This window comes from Pseudorca crassidens, chromosome 11 (genome assembly GCF_039906515.1).
Source record: "Pseudorca crassidens isolate mPseCra1 chromosome 11, mPseCra1.hap1, whole genome shotgun sequence".
NCBI lineage: Eukaryota > Metazoa > Chordata > Mammalia > Artiodactyla > Delphinidae > Pseudorca > Pseudorca crassidens.
The window spans coordinates 81,662,545-81,687,213 of NC_090306.1; the positions used below are offsets into that span (position 1 = coordinate 81,662,545).

General features: G+C 37.4%; 1 protein-coding gene across 6 annotated transcripts in view; it reads right to left on the reverse strand.

Annotated features, from left to right (window-relative positions):
* The window catches only part of CDK17 (cyclin dependent kinase 17), a 110,011-nt gene that overhangs the window by 44,792 nt on the left and 40,550 nt on the right, over nt 1-24,669 (reverse strand). For 3 of the 6 annotated variants that reach the window (XM_067697609.1, XM_067697608.1, XM_067697606.1), the window contains exons 1-3: nt 15,115-15,239; nt 13,887-14,033; nt 4,300-4,464 (exon numbers count right to left, since the gene is read on the reverse strand). In XM_067697609.1, the coding sequence (XP_067553710.1) occupies nt 4,300-4,464; nt 13,887-14,033; nt 15,115-15,151 (349 nt within the window). In that variant the 5' untranslated portion in view covers nt 15,152-15,239. Of the gene's footprint in view, nt 1-4,299; nt 4,465-13,886; nt 14,034-15,114; nt 15,240-24,669 lie in introns of those variants that run through there. The other 3 variants (XM_067697605.1, XM_067697607.1, XM_067697604.1) reach the window with 1 other exon arrangement.

Here is a 24,669-nt window from a genome sequence, read left to right on the forward strand (position 1 = left end):
AAAGATGTATTAAATTCTACTATATCAATGTATTATCACCACAGGTAAGATGTAGACAGCCAACACATAAAAATCATAGCATAAGAAGTCTTTTACATTCTGGGTACCATAGGTGTGCAGTTAATAAAAACTGCACACTTAGAACAAATGTCCTAAAACAGTAGTATAAATCCTTTTATGCTCTCAGATTATGAAAAGCTATTTTAAAAAACTAACATTCAAGTTATTACCAAGAGTTGAATATTAAAATTAGAGACCGAAAATAACACTTGAGGATTATTTTAGTCAATTCTCTTATTTTCCAGATCTGGAAACTGACACCTTGAAAGGTTAAATGACTTTCAAAGGTCACAGAGCTTAAAGGCAGACCTAAAATAGAAACCTGGTCTTTTATTTAGTTTAGTATTCTTTCCATGAAATAATGGGTATTGGGTCTATAGCCAAATGAAATGGTTCTTTGAATATTCTTTTTAAAAACTGTTTTACAGCTGCTAATGCAGCTTCCCACCTCCCTGTGTTAAAAAACAATTCAAAAAGTATTCACTGAGTATCTACTTTGTATTATAACTACAAAGCAAGTACCACAAAATCTACTAGGGGCCAAAACATATTACACTTACATGACAAGGTGGATTATGATATTTCTTTTGTTTTGTTTTGTTTTGGGTACGCGGGCCTCTCACCGCTGCGGCCCCTCCCGCCGCAGAGCACAGGCTCCAGACGCCGCCCCGCGGCACAAACCCGCGTCCCCTGCACCGGCAGGCGGACTCCCAACCACTGCGCCACCAGGGAAGCCCGGATTATGATATTTTTTAAATAGGGATAAAAGATAAATGGGGGGCTTCCCTAGTGGCACAGTGGTTGAGAGTCCGCCTGCCGATGCAGGGGACATGGGTTCGTGCCCCGGTGCGGGAAGATCTCGTGTGCCGCACAGCGGCTGGGCCCGTGAAACATGGCTGCTGAGCCTGCGCGTCCGGAGCGGGAGAGGCCACAACAGTGAGAGGCCGCATACGGCAAAAAAAAAAAAAAAAAAAAAAAAGATAAATGGTAGTAGAGGGGAGAGAGATTAATTCCATTTGGGAATATTAAAAACAAACTTGTATACTTCTGTATCTGCTCATAAATTTGCATTGGTCAATCATCCTCTAATTCATCTAGAACAGCCCACCAGAAACAAATGCTAGATCTCAAACACATCTCTTGCCACCAGTCCACTCCACAGAGTTATTCACTCCCCCAAAAGTACCATGTTGTTTCACACTGCAGTGCTTTAACAAGCTTTTTTTTTTTTCCTTATCTGTAAGAGATGCCTTTCTTCATTTTATCAATTTGGTGAACCCATTCTTCAAAACTATGCACATATGTCATCAGCACTCATGAAGTCTTTTCTACTCTCAGACACAGATGACTACTGTACCCACACCTAGCACACCTACTGCACTGAAGAGCATTTTTTGGTTCACGTTGTTTTATACCAAGTTATAAGATCCTTGGGGCAAGAATTTGGCTTATTCACTTTTCTATTCCTAGAACCGAACAAAGTTCATGATACTTAGTAGGTGGCTCAACAAATGTTCTACTGAATTAAATATTAACTAAAAAAAAATCAAAGAATGGACTAAACAACTGGACCTTTTCTTTCAAATGAAATGTTATATGAAATATCAACATGTAAAATAAATAAAAATAGTATTTCATAATTATAAATTTGAGCTTTTAGTTAACATTTACTTATACAAATATAAGAACTGTTTAAATTAACAAAAAAATTGAACTCCAGGGTCTCATCAAATCAGTCTTAGAATTCATACATTTCTGTATTTTGTCTTGATAACACATTATTAAGAAAATTCTTTTTCACACTGATAAGCAGCTGCAAATAGTAATAATGGTTTTTAATAAACCAATATGTAATTTAAGAATATACTTCAATCGGGCTTCCCTGGTGGCACAGTGGTTGAGAGTCCACCTGCCGATGCAGGGGACATGGGTTCGTGCTCCGGTCCGGGAAGATCCCGCATGCCGTGGAGCGGCTGAGCCCGTGAGCCACGGCTGCTGAGCCTGCGCGTCCGGAGCCTGTGCTCCGCAACGGGAGAGGCCACAACAGTGAGAGGCCCGCGTACCGCAAAAAAAAAAAAAAAAAAAAAAGAATATACTTCAATGACACAGAGATTTCTGGAGAAATTTTATCCCATCTGAACAAAAAATATTTATTAACATGGCAGTGAAAGTCAATGTATTTATTGGGTGACTAATTCCTAATCCAATGGTATTTAATACATCCGAGGCCAAGCATTCTTTACTGCCACACTTTTAAAATGTTAAAGATAATTTAACCATGCCTTCCACTTCCAGCAAAATTTAAAAATCTTCCTTCCTCAAGGAAATGTTGAATAAAAATATAGTTTATAATGTATAGCTAAGTTTGCATGAATATATGTTTAATACCTAGGAAGCAAAGACAGAGAACTGAAAGTCCAAAGTTGTTATGCAAAAATTGATTCTGTCACTTTCTTGGGATGGGCTTTTTATTTTGGTAAGAATGTGCTTGGATTTAGCAGCCACCTGAGATAAAAGATGAAGCCTCGGGTGTCCCACCTGCAAATGAGAGCTCCTTTAGAAAGGCACGAGACTCTCAAAGAGCTACATCTTCAGTAAAAGGCAGACTTAAAAAAGAAATCTGCTCTTCTGCATGAGGACTACAAAGGAGCATATTAATCTCAGACTAGCACAGATCAAAAATCTTGAGTAGCATCTGACTCAACCAAGAAACAACTCATGTCATTACCGAGCCAAGTATAGTTCCGACACGGATACCAGTTGGTATTTTCATTTCCGTCAACAAGACAAAAGTGAAATGATGGAGGCTTACGTCAAGACTTCACTCATTTGTCACTGGTATGAGCAACTTCTTTCCTGAATCAGGTAATAGTTTCTAAGTAACTGAAGAATATTTACTTCTCAAATGGCTCAATTTTTGTGTAATTCACAATGCAACAGCTACAGACAGACAACACATTTTTAAATTTAATCTGCATTACTAACGTTTTCAACGTCACTTTCTTAAGTTTAGACCAAGGATCAGCATATGTGACCTGTTTTTGTATGGCCCTGAGCTAAAAATGGTTTTGGCATCTTTAAAGAATTATTTTAAAAAGAAGATTATGCAACAGACCATATATGGCCCACAAAACCTCAAAAATTTTTACTGCCTGGCCCTTTACAGAAAAAATTTGTCAACCCCTAGTCTAGACAATCAAGAGAACAATAAATTAAGCCCTGATTTGAAGTGTTTTCCAACTTCTGTGGGGTAAATACTCTGTTCATGGCCAACCTCAAGCTACCCACATGGCATCACTGAACATGCAGTTGGGAAATGGGCACACCATGACACAGTATTTTGACTATTCAGATGTAATAGAAATAAATAACCCCCAAAGCATAGACAACAGTAAAGTGTAGTAAAATAATTAGGAAATAATGACTTTTGAGTATTCATTACCTTTGTTTTTAATTTAGTTTACTTAATTGTATGTGTATATAATTTAAATTTTAATAATAGCTATGTTTAACAATCAGCTTGCAAAATTTCTGAAAATTTTAACCATCATCTCTCATGAACCAGTGTAAGCCACAGACAAACCCCCCCTGTAGATAATAAGCTCATCCTCCTAAAATTAACAAAACACATGAGAAAATAATCTACTATGGCTAGAGTAAGCAGATAAAGCAAGAAGCAGAATAAAACCCTCAGGAACTTCAGTAAATATAATTATGTCATAAGACTATAAAATAATTATACTTAAAATTATTTAAAAACAAAACATGATAAATAAATAAGAAACCATCAAAAAAGACCAGAGAAATAAACAGAAACTTGCAGATATATATTTTTCCTAGATATTTAAAATGACACAGTGATGTAAGAATAACAACTCAGGTAATCATCATATGTACTAATTATTACACTAAGCTATCAAATGGTGATAATCTGGAGTTACTAAGTATGACCCTAAATTAAGCACCATCTCAAACTGCTATTCATCTTGAAATCCTGCATCCACCTCTTAAGGGTTTTGTTTTCTTCCTGGTGGACAGATTTTCAAATATTATTCCTCTGTAGTGTCAGCACTACTGCCTCTCTAGACCTTTCCATCTTTCTGCTCTCCCTCTTATTCTCAACTTGATTTTTACCTTACAAAAAAAACTAGATAATAAAGGCTGGCTGACTTGCATACAACTAAAACCTAGCTATGGACATAAGCTACAGTCAGAAAATTTTTTAAAAAAACAAATTACCTAATCTGCTTCCATTTCTGGGCATTGCCATGAAGGAGCCAAGGCTTCCTCCAATAACGCTATGTGGTCTCCGCAATGGAGGCTTCTTGAAGGACCCTGTGTACTGGTGGAGGAAGGAATGCATACTGTGAGAGGTTGGAGGTCTGCCATTCTTCACGATAGGCTCTGTGGTTCAGAGAATCCAAAAATCATTCCATCCAGGATCACATGAGAAGGATTGAGAAAGCAAGAGAGAAAACAAAAAATAAAGATTATGATAGAGATCGTTACATTTAACCTCATTTCTTTGGCTATGTATATAAAGTACTAGAATTAAAATAATTTCTATGAAAAAATACAGAAAATTCTTCATTATTTGGAATTGATCTAGTAACTTAATTACCGATTTTTAATATAGTCAAAATTGATTAGCAATCACAAAATTACTAATATAGCCCAAAGATTTTTGATTTGTTTAATACATCTCAAGACTGTTTCCATAATTCTACGTTTACTGACTGCCTCATATAGGCTTTATGATTAGGCATGCTGTAGAATATAAAAGACATGATCCTGGCCTGAAGTAACTTATATCCCTACTTGCTAGACATTCAAAAAATATGTCAAGTTAGTAAATAAAACAGAAGTACTTAAGTACAGATCAATATAGAAGTTCTGAAATTTATTACCCCAAATTGGAATTTTTTACTATAAAGAGTTTTTTTTAAAAAATCATAGGCCTATAACCATGCAGAAACATTACAAAAATACTTAAAAATTATTTAATTCTAAATGGGGGAGATCCTGTTTTATAATGTTTATAGGGAATCTCATGACGCCTTTCCACCTCCAAAGAGCTTTGGTAACTGTTAAGGACATGAAGTCTTCTGTGACTCACAGTCTTCTGTATTAGAATTACGTTTTTACTGGTAGTAGTCAGGAATTTTAAAAGGAAGTGGGCTTCTCTGAGTATCTTTTCCTCTAACATGCAGCTGGCTCTTCTTTTGTAGCTGATAATCAGGAGTAAGGATTATTTCCTGATGAGGAGATTCCTCTACATGTAAAGATTTATCAGACACAGAGAACAACTGGCAGGACCGGGTGGTTCAGATCCACAGAACAAGAAAGACCATGGCATGGGCTTACGAAAAATGAGCCAAGAAGGCCACTGGGCTTGCGCCTCGACTAATAATGGCTGCCTAAAAGGAGCAGAGAGGAGGAGGATGGGGCAAAAGAGCCCTCAAGGATCACACAAGGCCTAGGTCATCTACTCTGGGTAGAACACCAGACTGGAGGTAGGGGAAATGCATAACTAGTAAAGCAGAACATCAGTCCATGTCCCATGCCTGTACATTCCTTGGCAATAGCTAGCTGATCAAAGATTTGGGGATCTTAACCTAAGCCTAGCGAAACAAACAATGATTTAACAATGAATGGGAAGAGGGTATCTGTCATGAACATATAAATTAGTTACAAACACTCGGGGATACAGGCTAGAACTATAAGAAACATCTTCTCTTTCTAGGTTATAATATTTCATATCTGCAATCATAATATATAAATATTCTGCCTAGAGACATTCGTTTTAGTTGCTCTCTGAAGTTATCCTGGGAAACATAGCTTTATAGTACTGGGGAATATTGCAAAAAAACAAAACAAAACAAAAAACAGAGATCATAAATACATTCAATTATTCAGGGGATATTTATTGTGTGCTTACCATTTGACAAGCACTCTTCCAGGCCCTGGGCATGAAGAAGTAAACAAAACAAACAAGGTACTACTCTTTGAAACTATAAAAACTACTTAAGGGGAAAAAAGATAAGAAACTAATAAGAAAAATATCAGATAATGACAGGTAATATGCAAAAGATTAAAATAGAGAGATATAGTAGAAAATAAATGAGTGGTTATTTTACACTGGAATATTGAAAAAAGTTCTCTCTGTAGAGGTATTTTCAAAATAAGTATAAATGCAAGAAAGAGCCAGTCATAGGAAGATGGGTGAGTGGTGGGTTAGAAGATATTCCAGACAAAGGGAAAAGCTACTGCAGAAGTCAGCATGTGGCAAAGAGTTTGACTTATTAGAGCAATGGTCCTCAAACTTTAGCATGTTTCAGCATCACCTTCAGACTTGTTAAAACACAAGATTTCTGGGTCCCACCCCCAGACCTCCTGATTCAGTAAGTCAGGCATTGAATCCAAAAATTTGCATCTCTAACAAATTCCCAGGTGATGCTGATGTTACTCGTCCAGGGGTCACACTTTGAGAACCACTGCATCAGAGAAACAGAAAGAAAGCAAGTGTAGCTATAGTAGTAATTGTGGGGGGAACAGTGTTATTAAGTAAGATCAGAGAGAGAAGCAGATTTATATGTCACCACAGAAGTCTAAATTTCACTCTGAGATTGGAAGCAGTTATGGTAGCTCTGAAGTAGGAGGTAATATGATCTGATTCATGTTTTAAAAATATCACTCTGAGGGGTCAGGGATAGTGGGAGGTAAGGAGGCAGGGACGACTTATAAAGGGGTAGCATGCGAGCGGTCTCTTTGTGGCAGCTGAGTAGCTCTTTATCCTGACTGCACTGGTGGTTACATGAATCCACACATGTGATAAAATGACATAGAATTATATTGACGCTTTATTCCAATGTTAATTTCCTGCGTTTGACAATGTTCTATAGTCACAGAATGTGTAACCAAAAGCGGGGGGGTGGGGGTACTGAGAGAAGGTACAAGCAACCTCTCATACTATCTCTGCAACTTCCCCTGAATCTATTAATTATCAAAAATTAAAAAAATTTTTAAACATCACTCTGGTTGCTGCTGGAGAACAGATGATAGGAAAACAACAGAAGGGAAACAGGAGGAGGAGACTATTGTATAGTACTCGAAGCAACAAATAATGGTGGCCTGGACTAGGATGAAGAGAAGCAGGCAGATTTAGGATATACTACACAAAGGCAGAACCAGAAGGCCAGCAGACTTGGCTGCAAAATTACTTTCATACATACTCTCCGCACCCCACCACAGCTTTTAGTGATAACCTACATTAAAAATATTTATCCAAAGAAAAATTTTAAATCTCCAATAGAGTGACTGTTAAAAATATATGAAATACAATATGTGAAAGGACAATTGGAATCAAGTGTCAAGTATGCAAATGACTATCATTAACAGTGAGTTTTTAAAAGTTATTTATGTAGTAAATATATAGGAAACTACAATGGTAGAGGAGGGAAGAAAGGGTAAAAGAGAAAATAATCAAGGATAATTCCTGGATTTCTAGCTTTAAGTGCTTTAGGTTAAGTGAGGCAAGTTGGAGTAGAAGCTGATTTGGTGGGGGGAGGAAATCAAGCTTTGTGGTTTAGTCATATGTATTAAATTTAAGGTTCTTATTAGACATCTATGTGGAGAAGCCAAGTAAGCATTTCGATATGAATCTAAAGATCCAGAAAAAAATCCTGACTAGAGAAACAAATTTCGGTGTAGTCAGCATTACATAGTAGCTGAAGTCATAGGACTAGATGAGGTCAAATATTCACACATTTCAAGATTATGACAGCAATTAACTGGACAGTTCAGTAAGATAATAATACTCTATTTTAAAAAGAAGTGGAAACCTTTAAGGCATTATGCTAAATGAAATAAGTTAGACACAAGAGGACAAATAGACAAAGGAGAATAGTGGTTACCAGGTCCTGAAGGGAGAGGAGAATGGGGAATTACTATTTTGTTTTTTTATAATTTTTATTTTATATTGAAGTATAGTTGATTTACAATGTTGTGTTAGTTTTAGGTGTACAGCACAGTGATTCAATTACACATATACGTGTATCCATTGTTTTTCAGATTCTTTTCCCATATAGGTTATTACAGACTACTGATCTTTCTGTTTTCTTTTTTTTTTAATTAATTAAATTTTGGCTGCATTGGGTCTTCGTTGCTGCGCGCAGGCTTTCTCTAGTTGTGGCGAGCGGGGGCTACTCTTGGTGCAGTGCAAGGGCTTCTCATGGAGGTGGCTTCTCTTGTTGCAGAGCACGGGCTCTGGGCGTGCGGGCTTCAGTAGTTGTGGTTCACGGGCTCTAGAGAGCAGGCTCAGTAGTTGTGGCATGCTGGCTCAGTAGTTGTGGCACACGGGCTTAGCTGCTCTGCGGCATGTGGGATCTTCCCAGACGAGAACTCGAGCCTGTGTCCCCTGCATTGGCAGGTGGATTCTCAACCACTGCGCCACCAGGGAAGTCCGGAATTACTGTTTAATGTGTACAGTGTTTCAGTCTGGGCTGATGAAAAAGTTCTAGATATGGTTAGTGGTGGTGGCTGCACAGCAATGTGAATGTATGTACTAACACTAAAACTGTATGCTTCAAAATGGTTAAAATAGTAAATTACAGGTTATATATATTTTACAATATATCTTTAAAAGTAATGGAAATCTATATGAAAACCTGCACTAGATCTTTCCTATTCTATAATTAGTTCCAAGTAAGGATTTCAATGACTTTTTAATATCATAACATGGCAATCATTAGATTCCACTAAGAAATTTATTTGACATCTTATTTGGATATTCTGATTATGTGTACTACTATGATCAGGAGAACGAATTTCTTAGCCAACACCTCGTAGCCTTAACTCACTCTCTGGTTCCTAATCCTGCTCTTGTAAGCTCTCTTATTAACCCGATCCTATTCCAGACCCTACATACATCCAATGAAGTCTGTGCTTTCAGCCTCATCCTCTCACAGACCTTGTCCTATTTGGAGGAGTTAGCACTACTTAGAACACCCTATGTCATCCACTATTGTCAAAAACTGTCACTGCTACCATGTAGTGTAGCAGTCCCCAACCTTCTTAGCACCAGGGACCGTTCCGTGGAAGACAACTTTTCCACAGATAGGGTGGGGTGGGGTGGGGGTGGGGGATGGTTCAGGCGGTAATGCGAGCCATGGGGAGCGATGGGGAGCGGCAGATGAAGCTTTGCTCACTTGCCCGCCGCTCACCTCCTGCTGTGCTCACCTCCTGCTGTTCGGCCCCGGGGGTGGGGGGTTGGGGACCCCGATGTATCAGATTACCAGGAGAAAGGGAGAAACCTGGAAATAAGACAAGGTCTCACAATATCCATAAAACTAGTCTTGTTAATTCTGAACAACACGATAAACTGTCCCAGTGCACAGACTGAGGAGTAAGGACAAGAAACTGAATATCAGGAAAACTGGACCATTTCAATCTTTGCCTTTTGGGGTTTTTTTTTGTTCTTGTTATTGCTGCCTTTGTAAGCCTCAAATAGTTTACGTGTAATAAAACACTACTTTTGCCTTTCTATAAGTGTGATCTATTCTCTTCATCATAATTAAATTGTCACCTGTCCTCCTCATCAAATCAATAATTTCAATACACTTCTCATTACAGAGTAAGGCTAACTACTTAAAGACAACATCATGAAATGTAACTTTCTGTATGTCTAAAATCATAGTAAGACTTCTAGCAAGCAAATCAAGAATCTATGAGAAAAAGGTATTTTTCAGATGAACTGTTTTTACTGAGATGAAATTCACTAACATAAAATTAATCATTTTATTTGGTAGATGTACAATGTTGTACAACCATCCCTTCTATTTAGTTCCAAAATATTTTCATCACTACCAAAGGAGACCCTGTATCTACTACACAGTCACTCCGCATTCCCCCCTCTCCTGAGTCCCTGGCAACCACTCAGCTGCTTTTTGTCTCTGGATTTACCTATTCTGGATATTTCATAAAAACGGAATCATAGAATATGTGACCTTTGGGGTCTGGCTTCTTTCAGTTTTCAAGATTCATCCATATTGTAGCATGTATCAGTACCTCATTCCATTTTATGATTGAATAATATTCCATTCCCGGAATATGTCACATTTTGTTTATACATTCATCTGTTGATGGACATTTGAGTTGTTTCCACCTTTTGCATACTGTAAATACTGCTGCTATAAATATAAACATTCATGTGCAAGATTCTGTTTGAATACTTGTTTCAATTATTTGGATATATTCCTAGGAATGGAACTACTGGGTTATATGGTAATTCTATTTTTAACTTCTGAGGAACTGAGATGAATTAATGTTTGACAGTTTTTTTTAAAATGAAATATTCAGTGCCTTCTCAGTTACTAAGGAAAAAAAAATCTGATGTGCTCAGAATTCTCTTTCCTTGAAAGTACTTTAGAAAAAAATGTTTCTTATACTTCAATTTGTAAATTTTAGTGCAAAAATTTCATTTTATAATTAGGAAAAGCTGTATTGAGTTAAGGCCAGTATGCTTAAATCAACCAAGTTTGCAAACTTTCAACCTAATTTTAACACACTAAATATAAATTCAAGATTCCTCTTTCCCTGGGGTTCAATCCACCGATCAATCTGTAAACACACTAGCTTATCTAGAAAGGTACTCTAATGCGAACTATAATTATATTATACATTTATAACTGAGTTAAAGCCTTCACAGTATGACTCATAATTATCAAAATAGAGATAATAGCTCAAATTCTCTTTGGATGGAGGTAGAACATGTATGAGTGACAGTGTATGTACATTTTGATACACCAACTGTATCATATGCATTATAATTTTTCCAAGGTTTTTATAGTATTAGACCCATTTAGGTGTACTTTCTCATTTTATTTGTCCTAGAATATGCATGAGAGACACCTGCCTATATATAATGCAAGAGTAAGAGGATTCTGCTCATACAAGTGACTGAACAAAAGACAGGAGATGAAAAATTGGTTTAGTTTAAGAAAGTTATAAACTATATTCTTCCTCCTCAAGCCAGCACTACCACTATATAGTTGTTAGACAAATATCACTTGCTTTACAAACTGGTTATAGTGTATGTGAGAAGATCTTTTAAGAAGTATAGTCTTGGGCTTCCCTGGTGGCGCAGTGGTTGAGAGTCCGCCTGCTGATGCAGGGGACGCGGGTTCGTGCCCCGGTCTGGGAAGATCCCACATGCCGTGGAGCGGCTGGGCCCGTGAGCCATGGCCGCTGAGCCTGCGCGTCCGGAGCCTGTGCTCTGCAACGGGAGAGGCCACAACAGTGAGAGGCCCGCTTACCGCAAAATTAAAAAAAAAAAAAAAAAAAAAAGAAGTATAGTCTACCTCTTCTCATTCATTAAACCATATTCAGACACAGACTGTGTGTGTTACCGATCTTAGGAGCTTTTTACCTTTAAGATAAACTCCATAAAGAAAGAAAATGTTGGAACCAGCTATCAGGTACTGAAAGATAACCAAAAAGGTAAAGAATCTTTGTGAAAGCTGTCCCATGTGCCGTTGTCATACATAGGAAATAAGTAATAGCAGATATAATTCAGAGATAGCCTATGCTACCAGCAATCTCTGCAACCCAAGAGGAATCAGTCTATTACGACATCTTCAAGTATTATTTCAAGTAATTCGAAAAACTTAAAGAGGAAACTCAGCAGAGTTTCTATTTTCTCTTCTTTACTAATTGTTAATGTTACTATTAGAATAAAAGTAAACTTTAAACTATGTTCTACTTGAAAAAAATTTTCAATGTTTCACCATTCATTATAAATTAAGCATGTTTTAAGACAATACTAAAATATTCCAGGAAATATGCTATGAATCTAAAATATTAATTAGCTCTCCAAAAAGTATGTACATTTTCTTTGACTCACACTCTTTTTTTATTTTTAAGAGGTTTGTCTTGTAGTCAAATTCCCATCCAGAATGTGTTCCCAGAAAGCATCTATCAAGATGTATTCTGTGCTTACTTTACTCCTGAATATCAATGGCGAATAGCTCGCAAGACTCGTGGAGTGGATCATAAGAATGAATATACAGGGTTTAATTAATAACAAGAAATCAAAGGGGATCTGAGAGAGAATTAAGGATTTTTCTCCTGGCAAAAGGAATAAAAGTAAAACATTATAATATCAGCTTTGAGATTTGATCCAAATGTAAAATATTTCTCTCCTAAAGTAAATTATAACCAAATTATTATTTTAAATTTTCTACCAAACTCATCTATGTTTCCCCTCCTATATTATGAGCCAGATAACCTTGAGTAAAATAATGACCCTTCTGAGGAAGAGATAAACTGAAGGTTGGGTAGGATAAATTACTTACCCAGAGTCATGTAACTAATAAGTGTGTAAGTGTATCCCAAATTCCAATCCATGACTTTTTTAAAAAATAAATTTATTTATTTATTTTATTTTTGGCTGCGTTGGGTCTTTGTTGCTGCACACGGGCTTTCTCTAGTTGCGGTGAGCGGGGTCTGCTCTTCATTGCTGTACGCGGGCTTCTCATTACGGTGGCTTCTCTTGCTGTGGAACATGGGCTCTAGGTGCGTGAGCTTCAATAGTTGTGGCATGCGGGCTCAGTAGTTGTGGCTCACGGGCTCCAGAGCACAGTCTCAGTAGTTGTGGCACATGGGCATAGTTGCTCCGCGGCATGTGGGATCTTCCCGGACCAAGGTTTGAACCCATGTCCCCTGCACTGGCAGGCGGATTCTTAACCACTGCGCCACCAGGGAAGTCCCAATCCATGACTTTTAAAGTCCAGAGCACTTTCCATTATACCTTTCCCTCTCTCACAAGGACAGTTACATTTCATCCAGAGGGGGTGAGGGTATTCATGTTTTCACCAACTGCCACAAACCTCTAAACAGAAGAACTTCAGGCAGAGGCAAGGAAGAGAATCTGCACATTATGACACACTGGCAGCCATTCCTGTAAGCTCCTTCCTGGTTATTACTATGACATCTCTAGGGCTATTTCAGTTTTGAATATGTAGGCTTGTTCTACAGATTTCATCAGGATTTTGCATTTTAATCCATTCAATTTAACAAACTTTTTATTTTATATCAACATCTGTGTACTAACTACTTTACACTGTAAAAAGAACTGTCAAACTTGTGAAACATTATATGCCTATCTACTATTAACTGCTTTCAATACTATGGATAGATTCTTTGGTCAATATAAAGTAAAAAAATGGTATGATTCACTCATATGATAAACCTTGTCGTCTATGTGGATAGTCAATATATGCATATATAATGTTATAAAACTGATGAAATTTAAAACAGGAATTTCACAAACTTTTTTTGGGGGGGGGCACGCCGCATGGCTTGTGGGACCTTAATTCCCTGACCAGTGATTGAACCCAGGCCCTCGGCAGTGAAGCACAGAGTCTTAACCACTGGACCACCAGGGAATTCCCAGGAATTTCACAAACTTACTATGCACTTTTAAGCTGTATAAACTTTGGTTATAAGAAAATAAAAATATTTAAATGTTAATTTTAAAATAGCTACTTAACTAGGGTAATATTATACAAAGTATTCTTATTTAAGAACTAATGAAAAATGGAAAGATAAACAGGATAGAGAATTCATCAGGGTTAGAGACCAGCTATAGTAACACTGTTGGAGTAAGAATGGAACATTCCAGTAAGCAAGCCAAAGTTATTGAACTAGGGAAGGAGGCAGAGAAATAAACAGAAGGAACCTACTAAGGACTAATCAGGAAAGTAAATTTACATTCGATTTATCATGTAATTCAATTCTCTCCTCCCCTTCCCTACCCCCTCAATATTTACCATTATCTTTGCTGCTGTTTTCTTCAATAGTCATTTGTTCAGCCAATTCAGACAACGATTCATCAATAGTCTGGCTTCCTCGAAGCGTGAGGGATAGCCTTCTCTTAAATTTTTTCATCCTATCAACTGAATGTGACTTGAAAAATCCTGAAAGAAGAGAACAGAATGAACATAAGATTAAAGCTATGAATATCTTACAGCTCCAGAAAAATGCTGTTCTCGGTTTACTGGGAATCTTCAAAATAAGAATAAAATGAGGAATTCTCACATCCATCAAACATCACAAAATCCAACCCTTCCTTAAAAAGATCCACTCACTTGAATTAATGCCATACTCATATCGCATCATCAGAAGAGCAAGAATTCTACAAAACTAAAGACTGAGATTTTAAGCATCACAACTAAACTTAGAAGGATTACAAATCTTCCTAAAATGAGCTTTGTAAAAACCAATTTAGTGAAAATATATCATTATTTTGATGTGTAGGTTCCATTATTATAAATATCAATCATCATATTGGAACCAGTCAGTGATACCTTTAAATATAACTGAGGGGATAAGACAGGTGAAAGAGGTGGGGTAGGGAGAATAAAGAATGATGCTTGACAATTTATTAAACAGCTCCAACAGAAATTTTCTTTTTTAACTTCTTATTTAGCCAATATATTGGGGGTTTGTTCTTCCCCCCACCCTGGTCAGCTGTCAGGAGTCTCCTCCTATTATTTTAACAATGCCAAATTTTAGAAGGAAAAAATAAAAGTCAAATTAACAGGTTTCAAATGCCTACTCCATACTAGACACTCTCATGTCTCTGAATTCATTTAGTCTTCCTAATTCTAAAGAGCATACTATACTATCCCATTTTCACAAATAAGCAAATAGGCTCAAAGAAGTTCCCTGACAGAAGGCAAACAAACAATTATGGATAGAACTGAGATTTAAAACTAAGATTACCATTTACCTTTTCCCCCACATTTTAACATCTCTGAAATCAGGATGTATCACAATTACAGTTAAGTCCCCTACATACGAATGAGTTCCATTCCAAGAGCGTGTTCGTAAGTCCAATTTGTTCATAAGTCCAACAAAGTTAGCCTAGGTACTCAACTAACACACGCAGCTATACAGTACTGTACTGTAATAGGTTTATAATACTTTTCACACAAATAGTACATAAAAACAAACACAAAAAATAAAGAAAACATTTTTAATCTTACAGTACACTACCTTGAAAAGTACAGTAGTACAGTACAACAGTTGGCATACAGGGGCTGGCATCGAGTGAACAGGCAAGAAGAGTTACTGACTGGAGGAGGGAGAGGAGGTGGGAACTGGCAGAGCTGAAGGATCATCTGCAATAGGAGATGGAGGGCAAGCTGCAATTTCACTCATGCCTGATGTTGATGGAACACATATCACATCTCTGAAAGTTCACAACTTGAAGGTTTGTATGTAGGGGACTTACTGTAATGGGATGTCAATTATAATTGACAGCTTTCTTTTTTCCTAGTAGTACATACACTAATGGTATAATTCATAGTGGAGTCTTGGATATGATCAAACAAGGTATTTGCTGCCAAAACCAATTCCTCAATTATTTACCTGTAACTTCTTTTCTAATTTACAGTCTTAATTGTGGTGAGCTAGTTTACCAGATTACCAAGTGTACTGTAACCATTACCCCAACTTAAGAGCTGCTTCTAACTCCCCTATGCTAAAATACCTGTTTTACCATCCAGCTCTGGATATCTATCTTGAATCTGTAAGTATTTTGCTTATTTTCTCATCCTAGGGCTCTATTCCAAGTAGCTGAGTGTGCTGAACAAGTGAACTCTACATAAGATATTTTTAATGAATAATTTTTGTTTGCTCAAAGGCTCGGGGTAGGGTACTGAATACAAGTTTATAAGTGATAATACTATGTTTTACCAACTCTGTTTTACATACTTAAAGACAAATCAATGTTGCGGAATATTTTCGACTAACTAACCTTCCAGCTGACCTCTTTTCAGCAGTGCCTAAACCGCAGTTAAACTGATCTACTGGGTTCTAAATTTTAGTTACTGTATTTTCAATCCTAGAATTCCTATTTGATCCCTTTCTATAGATTCAAGTTCTCTACTGCAATTCTTCACCTTGCCATCTATTTTCATGACTAGGTTATAGTATTTTAAAGTTCTTGTCTATAACTGCAGAATTACACAACCTATGAATAACATGCATAACCTGTTTCTATGCTGGTTTTTCTCTGTTGGTCCTGCTGAATGCATAGTGATTTTTTTACTGAATACTACACATTGTATGTGAATGACTGTATGAAAATATGGAAGAAAAAATGTAGAAGCTCTGGATGATGTTATTATCTTCTTCCAGAAAGGATTTAATTTTTTTCTAACAAGCAGTCAGAGTAAGAGATTACCTCAGTCCAATCAGGAACAGAGCTGGCTTGAGACTGAGTTTCAGATACTGTAAAGTCTGGCCTACTTCTGTTTGTTCCCACTCCTATGGTGTGGCCTTTCAAAAGATTCAAACTGCAAACCTAGGACTAAAACAACAACAGAAACTATTGAAAGCTCCACTCAACTCCCTCAGTTGCTTTTTGCTCACCTCTCATACACTGCTCAACTTTTATCTTCTTATCCAAAAGAGCTTAAGAGTTAGAAAATATCTCTAGAGGAAACCCACAGAATACGTCTATTTCTCTTCTCTCCTGAATCTTTACTCCTGAAGTCTTGACTGACTCAAAAGCTCTACGATGCCTTCAAACTATATTTTTTCCCTAGTCTCATAGGGAGCCTTAGTCTGACACAAGTTCCTCCCATCACAGGCAGAAATGGACATTCAGATGTGGATTAAAGGAGATAACATATACTTTAGCAAACAAGGTGAATTTATAGGAGGCAGTCAGTAAACTTTAAGAGTTGTTTCCAACTAAGAAACCTGTAACTATATGGCTGTCCTAAATGCTAGATTCTTTACTTCTCAAAGTCAGCCTTTATATAGCTCTACCTTGACAGTCAGTAATCCATGCCATTTGCTTAAAACATATTAGATATTTAAGGTGAATTGAGCTATCACCAATCTTCATCTACCCTTTTGTTTCTCTAAGAATTGATACTAGAGACACCCTCCTTTGTATCCAGAATCATCCTGTGCAGTTAAGGGGTAACTCTGCAAGCTTGGGGGGTTAAACTCTGCATATTCCAAAGAAAGGAATCACCTAAGACAAGCTCCTAGAAGATAACCTCTGACCCCTTGCAATATCCTGCCTGATAAATTTCTTTGTACACCTAAAATCTTGGGCCACATCAGGTAATTTATATTAACAATGTGAATTATGGTAAATCCCTATCTCTGTATGCCTGGGGCTTTGGGCCACACCATTTATCAGCCTGACCTCAGGGGGGAGGAGGAATAAGGGAAACTGGAGACTAAGTAACTAAAGACAGTCATGTAGGTACTTCCATGCCTATGTAATTGACCCCTAAAAAAACCTCTGGACACGAAGATTCAGGTAAGCTTCCCTGGCTGGCACCACTTTGCCATGCTGTCATACAGGACAACTGGAGGAATGGAGCACTGTCATGCAACTCCACTAGGAGAGGATAACTGGAAACTCACACCTGGTTTCTCTTGGACTCCACCCTATATACCCTTTCCCCTTTGCTGATTTTAATCTGTTATCTTTTCACTGTAATAAAACAATCATGAGTTTCACAGCTTTTCTCTGATTTCTGTGCCCTTTTAGCAAATTATCAAGCATGAGAGTATCTTAGGAACCCTCAACACACACTCCTTCAAGAAATCTGTGTGCCCTAACAAAAACCCCTAAGCGCTAGTAGCTCACAGTTACCAACCTTTTGACTCCAATTTTCTCAAACAGTCATGTGGTCACGAATGTCTACGTAACTATACAAACATCACCACTTCAGAATTTGCACACCATTTTTGAAAGCTTGCTGACCATGTACCTGCCTCTTATTTTAGATGACAAATAAGGATAAAATAACAAACTATAACAGACATGTTATTACAGAATTAATTCACATAACATGGTAACATCCCATTCTGACCATGTATGTGAAAAGTGGTCACTCCAAACTGCCTTGTACTGTAAATAAAAAATATGCACTGGATTTTAAAGACTTAGTATTTTAAAAGAACGTAAAAAATCTATTGTTATATGCATAACATGATTTTGAAAAATTCTAGACATATTTAAGTAAAATTTATCAATATTTCTAAAACTAACTCTACTAATTAAATATACCTGCAAAATACTTTAAAATTCAGTATGGTGCTCACATTATATTTATATTGGGCAATGCCACTATAGAGCACCAAGTAAATCTTGATGGTTTTAAGTGGGTACAGAAAAGGGGGGGAAAGGGAAATCACATAAGCCTTAACTTTTTCTTCATACAATGCTTTTGAACAATATATTAGTTGAAATTCTATGTGTTTATAACTCAGAACAGTATGCATTTCCATCAAGAGTGAAGAAAATTCTAGTATATAAAGTAACTAACTTTATGTATTTTCTTCTCTGTCAGGAATAAGAAGGACATTTCTAATTCATTAATAAGAGGTGCAGCGGTTAAGAATCCGCCTGCCAATGCAGGGGACACGGTTTCAAGCCCTGATCTGGGAAGATCCCACGTGCCGCAGAGCAACTAAGCCCGTGAGCCACAGCTAAGGAGCCTGCGCTCTAGAGCCCGTGAGCCACAACTACTGAGCCCACGTGCCACAACTACTGAAGGCCGGGCACCTAGAGCCCATGCCCCACAACAAGAGAAGCCACCACAATGAGAAGCCCGCGCACCACAACGAAGAGTAGCCCCCGCTCACCGCGACTAGTGAAAGCCCACGCACAGCAACGAAGACCCAATGCAGCCAAAAATAAATTTATAAAAAAGAAAAACTTCATAATAAAACACATCGCATCCTCAAAAAGGTCCTATTTTTTTAATCTTCCATGCTATAACTGTAACCTTTTAATTAAGTCACAATGATCAGTAAACACAGATGTTAAGGAATTTCATCAACAATGCCTAGATCATTATTAAAGAAAAAATACGCCCAAATTAAAGATTCCTTGACATATCTAATTATCTTTAAGAAGAATTACGCATGTCAACTTTTTTGCCCATTAGGTCGAGGACAAAAACACATGCAATGCTACAATAAAACACCTTTTGTGAAGTAAATATTACTATTTACATTAGCTTGAAGGTTAACTAATATGTACTGTATATTAATAAAGCAGTGCTAAACTACTGATTTCCTAAAACCAAAACCCTTGAGAGTTGCGTTAAAGGACTTCCCTGGTAGTCCAGTGGCTAAGACTCCATACTCCCAACACAAGGGGGCCTGGGTTCAATCCCTGGTCAGTGAACTAGATCCCACATGACGCAACCAAGAGATCGCAAGCTGTAACTAAAGATCTCGCGTGCCGCAACTAAGACCCAGCACAGCCAAATAAATAAATAATATTTTTTAAAAAACAGTTGGGGTAAAATATTTTTTCTGTTTTAGCAAAAACTTTTATTTGGGATTGTTAGGATCTTTACACTGTCATTTTCATGAAGATTAAGATATATTAACAGTAATTTATAGTGAACGCTTAAATATTGTTTTATATTTAAATTCATGCCACTGAAAAAGCTATTTTTACCTTAGAAGTAAATGTACTGTAATTTAAAATAAACTCTAAATAAAAACTCCACAACTGTTTGGTTTTAATATTTTAAAGACTTAGCTATCTAGAGAACAATTATAAATGCTCAAATTTCAACATAAGCTTTACCCTGCAAAGGGCTCTTTCCTGACCCTGACCCTCTCTATTCCTTTATCCTTAGTTGTTTTTTTTTTACTCACAGCACTTACCACGTATATATAATACATATATATTCCATATATATATATACCCATTCGAATATATCTGTGTGCATGTATAATACAAAACAACTTTTATGCCTTTCTAGTTGTCAAAAAGATCTCCAGCTTTTTGCCATAGCTAGATCAAATTTTAAAAGGTAAAGGGGCAATAAATGATACTCAGAATGACTTACTATAAACCCTGCCTCTTTCTCTTCCTCCCTCCCCATATATATTTATACACACACACACACACACACACACACACACACACAGCTGAAAATGTTCAAAAATCAGTTTCCAACTACAAGTGCTTAAAAGAAACATGTAATGTGTTACCTTACTTTATCACCTAAAATTTGATCTGGGATTGCCTGCTGTACAATTAAGAAATTTTTTCATTTTTTTTTTAATCCTGAAAATGTAACTACAAGCATACATAAGCATGCAGTAAAACAAAGTGCATCTTTATTGCACTTTGTTTTACTCCACAACAGATAATGTGTTTTTTACACTAATGGAACGTTTGCAGCAACCCTCCAAGTCTACAGGTGCCATTTTTCCAAAAGCATTCGCTGACTTCGTGTCTGTCACATTTTGGTAATTCTCACAATATTTCAAACTTTTCCATTATTATTATATTTGTTGGGTTGATCTGTGATCAGCAATCTTTGATGTTACTATTGTAACTGTTTTGGAGCACCACAAACCTCGCCCATCTAAGACAGTAAACTTCATAAATGTTTTATGTGTTCTGACTGCTCCACCCACCAGCGGTTCCCCCAACTCTCTCCCTCTCCTCAGGCCTCCCTATTCCCTGAGACACAATACTGAAATTAGGCCAATCAATAACCATACAATGGCCTCCAAGTGTGCAAGTGAGAAGGGTCGCACATCCCTCACTTTAAATCAAAAGCTAAAAATGACTAAGTTTACTGAGGAAAGCATGCTGAAAGCCAAGACAAGCCAAAATCTAGGCCTCTTGTGCCACACAGTTAGCCAAATTGTGAATGCGGAGGAAATATTCTTGAAGGAAATTAAAAGTGCTACTCCAATGAACACCCGAATAAGAAAGCAAAATAGCCTTACTTCTGATATGGAGAAAGTTTTAATGCGCTGGATGGAAGATCAAGCCAGCCACAACATTCCCTTAAGCCAAAGCCTAAACCACAGCAAGGCCCTAACTCTCTTCAATTCTATGAAGGCGAGAGAGATGAGGAAGCTGAAGAAAAGTCTGAAGCTAGCAGAGGTCGTTGGTTCACGAGGTTTAAGAAAAGATGCTATCTCCATAACATATAAGTACAAGGTGAAGCAGCAAGTGTTGATGTAGAAGCTGCAGCAAGTTATCTAGAAGATTAAGATAATTAATGAAGGTGGCTACCCTATACAACAGATTTTCAATGTAGACAAAACAGCATTCTACTGGAAGAAGATACCATCTAGGACTTTCATAGGAGGGAAAATCAATGCTTGACTTCAAAGCTTCCAAGGAAAGAGTGACTCTGTTGTTAGGGGCTAACGCAGCTGGTGACTTCAAACTGAAGTCAATGTTTATTTACCATTCCAATCATCCTAGGGCCCTTAAGAATTATGCTAAATCTACTCTGCATGTGCTTTGTAAAAGGAACAACAAAGCCTGGATGACAGCACATCTGTCTACAACATGGTTTACCGACTATTTTAAGCCTACTTTTTTTTTTTTTTTTGCAGTTCGCGGGCCTCTCACTGTTGTGGCCTCTCCCGTTGTGGAGCACAGGCTCCAGACGCCCAGGATCAGCGGCCATGGCTCACGGGCCCAGCCGCTCTGCGGCACGTGGGATCTTCCCGGACCGGGGCACGAACCCGTGTCCCCTGCATCGGCAGGCGGACTCTCAACCACTGCGCCACCAGGGAAGCCCCATTTTAAGCCTACTTTTGAGAACTACTGCTCAGAAAAAAAGAATTCTTTCAAAATATTACTGCTCATTGACAATGCACCTGGTCACCCAAGAGCTCTAATGGAGATGTACAATGACATTAGTGTTGTTTTCATGACTGCTAACACAACATCCACTCTGTAGCCCACGGATCAAGGAGTAATTTTGATTTTCATGTCTTGTTATTTTAGAAATGCACTTCATATGGCTATAGTTGCTATATATATAGTGATTCCTCTGAGGGATCTAGACAAAAATTGAAAACCTTCAGGAAAGGATTCACCATTTTAGATGTCATTAAAAAACATTCGTGATTCATGGGAAGACATTAACAGAATGTTTGGCAGAAGTTGATTCCAATCCTCATGGATGACTCTGAGGGGTCTAAGACTTCAGTGGAGGAAGAAACTGCAGATTTGGTAGAAACAGCAAGAGAACTAGGATTAAAGTGGGACCTGAAGATATGACTGAATTGCTACAATCGCATGATAAAACTTTAACAGATGAGGAGTTGCTTCTTACAGATGAGCAAAGAAAGTGGTTTCTTGAGCTAGCATTTACTCCTGGTGAAGATGCTGTGAGGACTGCTGAAATGACAACGAATGATTCAGAATATTATACAAACTTAGTTGATAAAACAGCAGAAGGGTCTGAGAGGACTGACTCCAATTTTGAAAGAAGTTCTACTGTGGGTAAAATGCTATCAAACAGCATTGTATTCTATAGAGAAATCGGTCATGAAAGGAAGAATCAATTGATGCAGCAGCTGTTATCTTAAAAAACTGCCAGTCACCCCAACCTTCAGCAACCACCACAATGATCAGTCAACAGCCATCCTCCACCAAAAGATTACAAGTCACTGAAGGCTCAGATGATGGTTAGCATTTTTCAGCAATAAAGTATTTTTTAATTTAGGTGTATACACTGGTTTTTTTAGACATAACGCTATTGCACACTTAGACTACAGTATAGTGTAAACATAAGTTTTATGCAGGGGTCTGGAAACAAATCTGCAATATATCTGAGGAATGCCCATATTCTATTTACTTAGAGAATACAGATAACCATCCTGGAATGCCAACTGAGTTTTGCCCTAGGAATGGGAAACACTTTGTTATTGTTGTTGTTGTTAAGACAACAGCTATGAAAACTCACAAACTAGATCCTCTACTATGAGTATTTACCTGAAAAAATGCTGTCATTTTGTGGCCCTTTGGTACTTCCAATAAAAAATTTTTGTACACAAATTTACCTTATAATCCAAATTTCTCTTGATTAAAGGACTTATTTGAGTGGTAATTCTCTGCTTATGTCTTTGAAACATTCTTAAAACAACTTCTTATTAATAATTGCAGGAAAAGTTGAAGAAAAAGCTGAGATTGTTTTAAAAATGCCTATGACTTTTCTGTAGGTAAAGAAGCAGAATTTACGTGCAGAACAAATTAAGCATTTTAAAGTTTGAATTTAAATCTAAGACTGAAATGACAGACTAGTACTTTTCCACTAAGTCCTGCTGTTGTCAATCTTTCCAAAATATCAAGTAGAATAATATGACTTCTCAACAAAGAGAACTTTATTTATTTCTTTATAACATTTTCTTCAGTGACTATAGTCTTAAATTAAACCTTCTGTAACTGAGGTAAACTTACTGAGTGGCCTGTAAGCAAATTTTCTAATAGCTTTTCCTCAATAATTAAATCATGATAAATATTTAGCACTTTCTAAGACACTTAAGCTAGCTATACTTGATGAGGAGGAATAACAAAAATTAAGTTTTCTCACTGAAGACACAAATTTCTTCTTTGTATAAAACACGAAGTTATTGTACAAAATATTAACAGAGCACTGAAATAGAATTTCAATCATGCTTATAGGTTTTTTTCACCAAACACTTTAAACATCTTAATCCTTTATGAGTTCAAATCTGAGACTGATTCTTTTCCTTTGAAAGTCTGAGCAAACACACCAACCAGAAAAAAGACACCTACCGGAAGACGTTCCTCTATTCATAAACACACATTAGAAAGACAATATAATACTGTGACACTTGAGATGCAAAATGTCATAGTAGGAAGCTCTTGGGGTTGGTCCCCCCACCATAAACAACGAGCAAAGTGGAAAAAAGGACCAGAATCAACTATCTCAGAACTCTGGAACCTGACTGAACACTTATAACAACTAGGGGAGTGCTTGCTGAAGGAAGAGGCTGTTGATCCTGATAGGAGAACCACATGTGCAAACCAGTTAACGCTGCCCTTTCCTCAGCCTGGTCCCAACAATGGAGATAGCAAGCTGCATTCCTAGGGCAGCTGGCTGGTGCCAGGGCAGACAGTGGGGAACCTTGACACAACAAAGTGGGGGCTGCAGATTTGGGGCAGTCTGACAAACCCCTTGAGAGACTGGCACTGATGCAGGCACTTGCCTTCCTTAAGGCCCTTTTGAGCTGCAGGGGGTGCCTGTACTGGCATCTACTGGGAGACTTAAAAGAGACAGCGATGTTTTCTTTTGCTGTTGCTTGAGCCAAATATTAAAGAAGATCTTCAGTAGGTCACTAGCTGACTGCAAAGGTAATGGAATAGAAACTTCAGTGACCACACACAGGAATACACATTTGCAAAAATCATTTGGGAAAGTCACAAATGGATGGAAGCAGACCTCAACAACCAAGAAACACCCACAGCCTTGGAGCGGGAGAATCTGGTTTTCAGAGTTACCTCATTATAGTACAGTGCCCATGTCTCAACAAAAAAATTACATAGCATATAAACAAATAAGAAAGCATGGCTCATTTACAAGAAAAAAAGCATTTGATAGAAACCATTCCTGAAGAAGACCAGAATTTTGGAATTTGTAGCCAAGGATGTTAAATAAACTGCCCTAAATATGCTCAAAGAGTTAAAGGAAACAAATAACTAAAAGAAACCAGGAAAACAATGTATGAAAAAAGAGACTATCAATAAAGAGACAGATATTATAAAGGAACCAAACA